We start from the raw sequence: 11,189 nt of genomic DNA on the forward strand, positions 1-11,189 counted from the left end.
CCATACAAGTATGGCGGTTGGTTGGTTGAGAAACCTTTTGGCCTCTCCTGGTTGCAGTTTGTGTACAGTATTTTTTCAGTTGCAATTGATCTGTTAGGTAAGAAAAGGGAGTATGGGGAACACAGGAAAACAAAATCATGGATCTCATCAAATAAATATGGTTATTGCTATCTGGATTCATTGGGACATCCCTACCCTAAACCCTAACCCCTACCATTTTAAAATGTCAACTTCAAATGGGGTAGGGATGTCCCAAGGATCACAGATTTCAAGGAGCAAATAAATATAGTCTTTCACACTCCAGAGGAAAAACAAACATTTACCACACTCAGCTCAACTGATGAATATTTCTGATAATGAGAAACTTCATGAATTTGTGGTCAATCAAGATAGGTTGCAATAGACCGTAGATCGAATACATGGTTCTTTCAAGTCTGTAAACATTAAAAGTTCATGCATCCTCCTAAGTGCAAGAGAACAACAAGAACCTTAAATATGTTGTGACCTGACTGAATGGCTTCTAGTGGATGTAAATATACTGGCAACCCATCCATAGAAATCACCCTCAACAGATAATCTTCCAAAAACTGGATCTATCAGATTCTGAGATGCACACATTTAATAGATCACCAGAAATGTTTATTTTCATGTTTGAATATTGGGCAATATATACAACCATTGTTTTGGAGAAAAATGTGTAGTCTTAAAATGCACCATTCTATTCTTCTTAAATTATATGAAAAGTATTCATATGGAATATATTGAAATTAAAATAATATTTTTCAAATATATAAATCTATTAGAACATCATTAACTGGCAATGAAAACAAATCCAAAAGTGAAGCAAGTCTGTATATTACTGGGAAATGACAGTTAACGTTCCCATATTTTGGTCCCTCAGAGAAATGAACAAGAAAAAATACAAACAAAACAAGTGGTTCAAGGTGCGAAACAGTGCAAAACCACACGACAGCTCTTTACAATATATATAGCTCAGTAGTACGAGAAATAACACACCCGGTCAAAAGAAAATCTACTTTTTCTGGGTCTTCTGCACACAGGTACATGATGTAATGTGGCAAGTTACAAGGTCAGGGAGTGACAAGCATGGAGAAGCTGTTCCACCATGTTCCAAACAGTATGGTCTATAGTTATCACATCCAGACTGTTGGGAGTTTGGACAGACAAGACAACAGTGTATAATTCAACTCTTTGGTGTCAGAAAATAAAATGGCTGCTGACCTGTCTCTCTGAGTCCCAAATGGCAACCCTTTTCCCTATGTGGTGCACTACTTTTGAATATGGTGCCATTTGGGACAGACCCTGTCATTTTCAAAGGAACCAACACTATCAGATTTGTCTCCAGTTGTCTTGTCACACTACTCATTTATTTACAGCTTTTGGCGGGGGTGAAAACAATCTGTAGTCTCTTATTTGGAATCAAGAACATAAAATAAACGCGTCTACTTCAACTCAAATGGCAGCATCTCCTTGCACGGGGCTAAAAAGAAAATCACGCTGAAAAACACCATTAGGGAAAAATATATACTGTAAGTATAAATGTGCCCATACATATATCTGAATATATGTACGTTCACAAACACACAGATATACACATACATAGGTAGAGGTTAGCATATACGCGTCATGATAAACAGAGGCGGAAGAGAGTTGTCTGTAAAATAGCGGTCGATTCAGAGAATAATGACCAAAGAATGTTTTACCGCACATCAAGTGACACCTGGTCACATCTTCTACTGACGCTACGAATGCAAAGACAGCTAGCTTATATCTGTATCCTTGTGATGGAACAGACATGCTTTCTTTTCTAAACATTAAAAACGATTTAAAATGAATAAGCCATGAGTGGTATGAATCAAATTGTCCGATTAGAATCAGTATCGCAAAGGGTTGCGAGAAGACTCCAACCTGTATGCAGTACCGCAATATTACCACATTGTGTAGTATGTTGAGGAAGAGTTGTAGGCCTTTCGGTATCCCCTAGGTACAGATTTAGGATTAGCTAGAATCCCCTCCCACAATCCTATCCCCTAACCATTAGTGAGGAAAACGCTAAACAGATCTAAGATCAGCATCTAGGGGGCAACTTCACCCTATTCGGTTGTACATAACTCTCAACTCTTATCTCTCAGCCAATCAAGAACCCAGAGCAAAAATACAAAGCTGGCACTGACGTCATTCTAAGGCCATACCTCTTTAGTACGATATAACTGCAAAGTGTTTTCAACATACTAATCCTTCACGTTTTGGTCATATTAATGTAGACTTCATTTTGTCTAGTGGGTTCAGTAAGAGCCTGTAATATTTTCACTCGGCACACGCAACAGCTGATAACTCACTCTCCATAACCAGTTCAACTTTTACCTTTCAGTAAACAAACATGGGAACTGTATAGTATGACTTCCTGCTTCAAAACAAATCTGATAGGAAAACAAACCCTGATAATAAGTATAACCAGGCCTACTATAAGTAGGAGAAAATATAGGTTAATATTGATGGTGTGATAAGGACCTATCAATAAACTCATGGTTAATTAAGTGAGTGGATGGACTCCTGAAAAACAAACTGTCTCAAATAATGACTCACATGAAAGACGACAAATCATTAGGAAAAAAAGGAATGACTTGAGACGAAACACAGAGGGGGTGAATCAATCACTGATTCATCCTTTCATCAACATTGCTATAGATATTGAGACTTCAAGAGCAGAGCGCTGGTGCCACTGACTGTGGTTTCCATGGAGCTTCCTCCACACACAGGGGACTCCCCTTAGAGGTCCATTGCGATTGGTTGACACTGAAGAGCAGGCATCACCTCACCTGGACACTGCACAGGTAATCACAGGCAACCTACTAACAGTGCTCATTTTGAGTAGAATTGTCTTACCTCGTGGACAACAAAGCAGCTGAGAACATGACTGATAAAACCCAGGAGCAGCACCCATACATTTAGGCTCCCCTGTGGTGTGTTAAGGAAATGAACATAATCTCTTTCAGATGACATAGAAACATCCAGAATAACTTTCCTCCTCTGTTCCTTCTAAGTCTGTCTGTCTGTTAGTCTACTCCTCTTCATTGGTAACCAGGTGACTGAGGTAATGCAGAGTGTTTTATTGTGCTGCTAGGAGGAAGGCATCAGTCTGTTAGATAACACTTCCTCCTGCAGAGAGATGAAGAAGAGGAGGAGCTGCATCTCCTGTAGATGAAGAGGTGTGAGCAGAGAACTGAGGCCCACTGTCTCCTCTCGCTGCAATCAAAGCTGATACCACTTCTTATCTTTGTACTTCAGCATCATCTGAGAGAGAAAAAGAAGGAAGAGGATGAGAGTACAAAACTCATAAAATAAAAGGTTAATATATATATATATATATATGACAACACTGTCACAGAAGGCAGGCGTCTCATCAAACCTGGGTTCGGGTAGTATTCATTTTCTTTCAAATACTTTAGCTGAGCTTCATTGTTCCCTCAAGTGAAAACCCTGTCCATCGTGCACTCCAGGCAGAATCAATCAAAAGCTCAAAGTATTTGAAAGATAACAAATACTAGTTGACACCAGGTTTGCACCTCACAGATGACCAGGTGGATATTCCCTACATCATGAGCGTGTTTAGAGAAGGAGTCAGCGCTGGCCATCATAGCTGCGGTTCTGTCCTCCAGCTCGCCCAGTTTCTGCCCCCTCTCGTCCAGGGCTATCCGGGCACGGGCCAGGTCTCCCACCACTCCCGAGGCTGCCCCCTTCATGCCCTCCATGCCCTGGGGCCCAGGAATGTGCTGCGCCAGGCTACGAGACGCCTTTCCCGCTGCCGTCTCACCAACTGTCGAGGAGAAAAGGAGAGAACCAGTGTGCCAACAAAACAGGCTTCATCATTGCAATGCCATTAGCTCTACGTCCAATAAGAATGTGCCATTAATAAACACATGCCAAACATATTGTTCGGCATAATCTATGTCCAAATCAATCCGATGTGCCCTCAAAATGCTCTAGAATGTCAGTCACAGTTAAATGAGAAGCCGGTGAGGTGTACTGTGGGGATGATACTCACACAGGTCTTCTCTATCCAGGGACTGAGCCCCTCCCCCAAACAGGCCCTTGAAGAAACCTCTGTTAGGAGCCTCAGGTGTCTCTATCGGTGTAAACAACTCTCCCATCATTTCCTAGAGAAGATGCCGATGTAACAGTACGTGTCAAAGAGAAGTAAATTATTTATCATACCCACAAACACAAAACGTGATATCTCTCCGTCACTCACTCACACACACACACCTGTAGATTGTCGCAGGTCTCCTGGCTGTATGTGATTCTCTGTATCTCGGTGGGGGAGGTGAGGTACATGGCCTGGCCCAGGTTGGAGAAGCAGAAGGTCCGGGCTATCCTCATGTCTGTCAGGGGAAGGTAGTTCACATCCAGGAGTGGTCTGAGACTGGGTAGACTGGAAGGAAGAGAAGGAGCGAGAAAGACAGGGAGAGAGGCAAAGATTGAACAAGAGACACAAACAGTATGAATGCACTGAAGTAGGCATTGTAGTACACAACATCTGCCACAATCTGTCATAGACCGCACCTGAGGTCTATGTTACAGTAAGAGTACCTCAGAGTACATACAGTGCCACAGACTGGTCCTTTAAGAGTACCTCAGAGCCATGATGTGTCCATTAGCACAGAAGCAGGTGAGGCAGAGTCCAGCAGCCATCTGCACCACGTCAGCTCTCAGCACAAAGGAGCTCTCTGTGATGTTGTGTTTGAAGAAGCAGGACTGGGAGGGTAGGCCCACCACTTTGGCCTGTTTCTCTGAACACACCACCGCATACTGGCTGTCCCGACCCTCCTGGGTGGGGGGTGGAGAGGCCAGCCTGCGCCGCCTCGCCTTCTCCTTCTCCTCCTCGTCCTGAGGGTTGGGCTCCGACCACGGCTCGTAGGAAGGGGGGAGGACCGCCCCAAGGGAGTCAAGGAAAGCCATGGTCAGGATACCTCCTTTAAGTCTGACCAGAGTACCTGGGATAGAGAGGCAAGTTATATATTTCCATTAATAATGCATTACAAGCACATTTCTAATGCTTTATGAGCTATGCTGCACCATAGTCTGATCAGAGTACCTGGAAAACAGAAACAGGTTAGACCTCTGAGGAATTTTCTCACTCCCTCCTTCTCTAATGCAAACAAACAAATGCAAAAAATATATTACAGTATATTCGGAAAGTACGGTATTCAGACCCCTTGACTTTTTACACATTTTGTTACGTTACAGCCTTATTCTAAAATGTATTACATTTCCCCCCGCTCAATCTACACACAATGCCCCATAATGACAACGCAAAAACGGGTTTTTATAAATTCATTAAAAAAAACTTAAAACACATTTAAATAAGTATTCAGACCCTTTACTCAGTACTTCGTTGAAGCACCGTTGGGAGCGATTACAGCCTTGAGTCTTCTTGGGTATGACGCTACAAGCTTGGCACACCTGTATTTGGGGAGTTTCCCCCATTTTTCCCTACAGATCCTCTCAAGCTCTGTCAGGTTGGATGGGGAGATTCACTGCACAGCTATTTTCAGGTCTCTCCAGAGATGTTCGGTCGGGTTCAAGTCCGGGTTCTGGCTGGGCCACTCGAGGACATTCAGAGACTTGTCCTGAAGCCACTCCTGCATTGTCTTGGCTGTGTGCTGTTGGAAAGTTAACCGTCGCCCCAGTCTGATATCCTGAACGCTCTGGAGGAGGTTTTCATCAATGATCTCTCGGCACTTTGCTCCATTCAACTTTCCCTCGATCCCGAGTAGTCTCCCAGTCCCTGCCGCTGAAAAACAGAGAATCTTGTTTCTCATGGTCTGAGAGTTCTTTAGGTGCCTTTTGTCAAACTCCAATGGGGCTGGCCACTCTACCATAAAGGCCTGATTGGTGGGGTGCTGCATCTCCACAGAGGAACTCTGGAGCTCTGTCAGAGTGACCATCGGGTTCTTGGTCACCTTCCTGACCAAGGCCCTTCTCCCTCGATTGCTCAGTTTGGCCGGGCGGCCAGCTCTAGGAAGAGTCTTGGTGATTCCAAACTTCTTCCATTTAATAATTACGGAGGCCACTGTGTTCTTGGGGACCTTCAATGCTGCAGACATTTTTTGGTACCCTTCCCCAGATCTGTAACTCGACACAATCCTGTCTCGGAGCTCGACGAACAATTCCTTCGTCCAAATATGGGACCTTATAGACAGGTGTGTGCCTTTCCAAATCATGTCCAATCAATTGAATTTACCATAGGTGGACTCCAATCAAAGTTGTAGAAACATCTCAAGGATGATCAATGGAAACAGGATGCACCTGAGCTCAGTTTCTAGTCTCATAGCAAGGAGTATGAATATTTACGTAAATGAAGGTATGTTTTTATTTTAATACATTTGCAAACCTTTCTAAAAACCTTTTTTCGCTTTGTCATTATGGGTATTGTGTGTAGATTGATGAGGAAAATGTTTTATTTAATCCATTTTAGAATAAGGCCGTAATGTAACAAAATGTGCAAAAGAAGGGGTCTGAATACTTTCCGAATGCACTGTATATATTTGTGTTAATATATATAGTTTGCTGACAATCTGCAGTAACCTTGTACACCACTAGTTGTCCCCAAACCACAGTACGGGAACCACTGCTTTAACGCAAAGAAACATTTGTGGCCGCAAGCTATTCCTTCCGGTTACATCCAGATTCGGCCACCACAATGACGGTGGTGGTAATGCTTCTGCCACAGAGATGGTTCAGTAAACCGGCTCGTGTGACTAATTAACCTTCTCTGAGGCCTGAAAAGTTGGACTTGCGTCCTGAGTAGCATTCATTGTCTTGTCATTAAAACTTACCATGGCTGCCATATGGGCCACGGTCAAAAGTAGTGCACTACATGGAATAGGGTGCAAACACACTGACCACAAGATGATACTCTGACAGGTTGCTGAAGCCTCAGGTCCCCTGTGGGTGGCAGGCTTAGGGCCAGAACCAGAACAGTGCCCTGGGTAGTGCCCACCCACAGGCTGGGACTGCCACTGCTGTCTGTCTTCCTGGGGAAACTCTCACTGAAGTGGAAGGAGGAGATGGCCTCGCGGGACTCCAGCTCTATACTGGTCACACTGGAGCTCCTCGAGCAGCTGAACAAACTGTCCTTGGAATCTGGATGGTGGCCCACAGAGGACAAATAGAGAGAGAGGGAAAGTGAGGGATAATATGAAAGTGGATACTTTGATTTAGTAGGAATAGGAAAAGGAAAATAGGAGTGGTTATTAACCCAGGGACACAGAGGTACAGCCAAGCTAGAGAGAATGAGAAAAAAACATCACATTTCTTCACAATGCACACAAGGAGCAGCACATGAAACACCCACCCAACGACAGTAGCACAAAATAAAGGAAATTTCAGAGAAACCACATGGCCTTTCATCATCGAGAGATTACCGGAGATAGTGTTAATTGTGTTTTCCAAAATGACAAAACATTTTTTTTTTAATTTTACAAATAAGTTCAGTGCCTAATTGACCTACAGTAACACCCTGGCCATTTGCCTAAAGAAAGCCTATTCTCAATGTGGAACGTCACCCCCCCCCCCCCAAAAACTACCTTATGCAGTACCACACTTGAGGAGACAAGGGGATTACTTTACTACAATATGAGTGGCAGTTTGAATAGCATGGGGAAAACATAGATGACTCATCTTTGTGTCTGTACCATCTTTGTGTCTGATGGTGCCTGTGAGAGCAGGGGCAGCCCCATTGAGGCAATCTCCATCTCGAAGTAGTCCATTTTCTTCTACTACTTCGAGGAGTTGGTAAACAAACTGTCTGTCTGGCTGGCTGGCTGACAGGTGGCATACTGTGCCACCTGGAGTGTGTTGTTCAAACAGACATGAAGCCAAGGTTGGTGATTTACTGCCACGTGCTGGTTATAGAATGTTTGCTCAAGAGTAGAATGGCTCATCCATTCTGGTGACCTGGATGGAATTATGTAATCCTTCCTTAACCCGTAGGAAGTCTCACCCAGTTGACTGCTTCAAAATGTTGAAAGCCCTCAATGGCAATGTCCATGCAAAAACAGGTTATTTCCAAGTAGTGATCACTATCCATCTCTGTGTCAAACACATTGCTGCATTCAACACACGTGTTTCAGAGAAGTAAATAAGAAAAGAAGGATTTTCAACACAATGCAGACAGTAACTGAAGAACGTCCTCAAAAACAAAACAAGGGAACCAACAAGTCAGTCAGTGAGAGAGTTAGTATTAAAGTTCAAAGTTCAGAACCAGCTAACAGTAGGCCTTAGCAGAAGAGGTGGGGGTTAGTACCAGTACCAGTTATCCCACTGCAGCCCAAGTCAATGGCAACCTATTCCCTATACAGTGCACTACGTTTGACCTGAGCCCTATGTGGGCCCTGGTCAAAAGTAGTGCACTATATAGGGAATAGGGTGCCATTTCAGACGCAGACCACATGCCTGGTCCACTCACTGAGGTAAGGGACTGAGAGAGTCCTTTGTTGGGAGAGAGACTTCCTGGGCTCCTTGCCCTCCTTCACACAACAAAAGCGCTTCTTATATGGGAGAGAGCGCTGGCGTCGCACCCTCTTCTCTGCTCACAGAGAGGACGAGGGCAAACAGAGAGTACGTGTCTCAGTTTACCAGATTACAAGATAACAGCATTTGAATGTTGCACAGTAGTGTCTTTCTTACAGGTCAGGCTAAGATTAGCCTGGTGGAACAAAGCCTGATCGTGCGATAGCACACGATTCTGTGGTAATGGTAAACGAAGCTATCAACGAAGCTGGATCCACCAGGCTAAAGCTACACTCTCACAAAACAACATTTATGAACATGGGAAAAGTAAGTAAAGTTTGGGGTACTTATGAAGTGGGATTGGAACAGCACCTGAAAAGTAAAATGGCTACTAGGGAATGTAAACAACACAGAGTTGTAAGGGCTTACCCAGGTCTGTCTTTTGCTCTGTAGGCGAGCATATTTTCCTTGACATCTTGGCTGCAAGAAAAAAAAAATGTATAAATAAAATAAAACATACCCTCTTTTACAACGGAATAAAACATTTTTAACTGGCCATATAAAATGACGCTTGTTTTGTTCACTCTCAGCAAATTTGTCATCCGCCATTCATTGGCAAAAAGCGTGAGAGGAGAATGTAGAATTAGCATTGATCCTCAGAGGCAGCTGGTTATTGAGTGCATTATGCCGAACATCCAGGCTAGGAGGAGAAGTACCCTCTCTTATACAGTCAACGTGCGCCCAACATTATTACACACACACAGCCTGTAACGTCCAAAAAAAGCAAGAGGTAGACAAGACAAAGAGATTGAATTCTGGTTATTGTTACAATGGAAGGAAGACTGGAAAGGAGAGAGAGGAAAAATCATTCAAGGGAATAATCGAGTACCAAGGTCCTGTAATATAAATATTTATATATTTTTGTCAAACCAAAACTTACGTTATTCTATTGATGAACATTCCCAAAACCTCAAATTAGTTCAAAATTAGTAAGAGATTAATAGTCAGAATTACTATACGTTTGAACCAGTGAAAAATTGCATCGCTTTTAGATTTGAGTGATTCTGTAAAAAGTTGGATCTTTATTTGACATTCTATATGTGCTACAATGATTTTACTCTAGTGCAAAAAGCAGAGTAAATTTCATCCTAAGAGAGAAACGTGGAGGCCCCTCTTATCTGTCATGCATTTGACAAAGTGCGGCGGATCACTTCGACAGACAATCAGCCACCTTGTGATTGACAGCAACAACCCACAGATTGAGTGCATGTATCGTCTCCATCATCATCATCATCATCATCATTAGCACGTTGGATTAAGGCACAGCCTTGGTTAGAAGCCCAGGGAAGTCGGTGAGAGAGAAAGCAGTAGAGTTTATAACACAGGGATCATACACTACCAAAGTCATTGGCAACCATCTTGGAAAACCGTCTGCTTTTGGACTTCACTGCAAATGTGTTTTAAAAAGACAAATGTAAAATCGCATTGCCGGTGGCCAGAACATACGGGAAGAATGAAGCTCAGTAGATGTGGTTGATTCATCAATGTAATACAGTACCCTTCTGTATGAACCTTTCCTGTTTGTGTTCATCGTCTGAATTGGTGGGTGACGTAGAGCCTACTGTATACGGCGACAACAACACTTCAGTGGACATCAACCCTTTCAACACTCCTTAACTGAGTCGATACCCAAAAGCAGCTAGTAAATAGATATGTCAAACATGTGTCATTTGTACTTCTTCAAGTAAAAGGTAGATTGTGTTTTGTATTATACAGTAATGGAGAATGACATTTTACCTGACGTTGGTGATTTGTTGCTTTTCTCTTCTAAAGCGTTGTTTCCATTGTTGTTATCACTGAGAGCTGTGGAGAACAGACATGTCTTAGACCAACAGAGCTGTGGAGAACAGACATGTCTTAGACCAACGTGTTGTTATCACTGAGAGCTGTGGAGAACAGACATGTCTTAGACCAACAGAGCTGTGGAGAACAGACATGTCCAAGACCAACATGTTGTTATCACTGAGAGCTGTGGAGAACAGACATGTCTTAGACCAACGTGTGGTTATCACAGAACTGTGGAGAACAGACATGTCTTAGACCAACATGTGGTTATCACTGAGAGCTTTGGAGAACAGACATGACAGACCAACGTGTTATCACTGAGAGCTGTGGAGAACAGACATGTCAGACCAACGTGTTATCACTGAGAGCTGTGGAGAACAGACATGTCAGACCAACGTGTTGTTATCACTGAGAGCTGTGGAGAACAGACATGTCAGACCAACGTGTTATCACTGAGAGCTGGGGAGAACAGACATGTCTTAGACCAACGTGTTGTTATCACTGAGAGCTGTGGAGAACAGACATGTCAGACCAACGTGTTATCACTGAGAGCTGTGGAGAACAGACATGTCTTAGACCAACGTGTTGTTATCACTGAGAGCTGTGGAGAACAGACATGTCTTAGACCAACGTGTGGTTATCACTGAGAGCTGTGGAGAACAGACATGTCAGACCAACATGTGGTTATCACTGAGAGCTGTGGAGAACAGACATGTCTAAGACAAACGTGTTGTTATCACTGAGAGCTGTGGAGAACAGACATGTCTTAGACCAACGTGTTGTTATCACTGAGAGCTGTGGAGAACAGA

At 43.3% G+C, this 11,189-nt stretch overlaps 1 protein-coding gene across 4 annotated transcripts in view; it reads right to left on the reverse strand.

Moving 5' to 3' along the window:
* Window positions 1-617: 617 nt before the first annotated feature.
* The window catches only part of LOC118361832 (syntaxin-binding protein 5-like), a 51,654-nt gene continuing 41,082 nt past the window's right edge, over window positions 618-11,189 (reverse strand). Inside the window, exons 19-29 of one of the 4 annotated variants that reach the window (XM_052486523.1) lie at window positions 10,333-10,398; window positions 10,094-10,156; window positions 9,935-9,982; window positions 8,965-9,015; window positions 8,492-8,611; window positions 6,928-7,167; window positions 4,655-5,015; window positions 4,288-4,453; window positions 4,067-4,178; window positions 3,618-3,838; window positions 618-3,315 (exon numbers count right to left, since the gene is read on the reverse strand). In XM_052486523.1, the coding sequence (XP_052342483.1) occupies window positions 3,274-3,315; window positions 3,618-3,838; window positions 4,067-4,178; window positions 4,288-4,453; window positions 4,655-5,015; window positions 6,928-7,167; window positions 8,492-8,611; window positions 8,965-9,015; window positions 9,935-9,982; window positions 10,094-10,156; window positions 10,333-10,398 (1,490 nt within the window). In that variant the 3' untranslated portion in view covers window positions 618-3,273. The remainder of the gene's footprint in view (window positions 3,316-3,617; window positions 3,839-4,066; window positions 4,179-4,287; window positions 4,454-4,654; window positions 5,016-6,927; window positions 7,168-8,491; window positions 8,612-8,964; window positions 9,016-9,934; window positions 9,983-10,093; window positions 10,157-10,332; window positions 10,399-11,189) is intronic. The other 3 variants (XM_052486525.1, XM_052486524.1, XM_052486526.1) reach the window with 3 other exon arrangements.

This window comes from Oncorhynchus keta, chromosome 29 (genome assembly GCF_023373465.1).
Source record: "Oncorhynchus keta strain PuntledgeMale-10-30-2019 chromosome 29, Oket_V2, whole genome shotgun sequence".
Classification (NCBI taxonomy): Eukaryota; Metazoa; Chordata; class Actinopteri; order Salmoniformes; family Salmonidae; genus Oncorhynchus; species Oncorhynchus keta.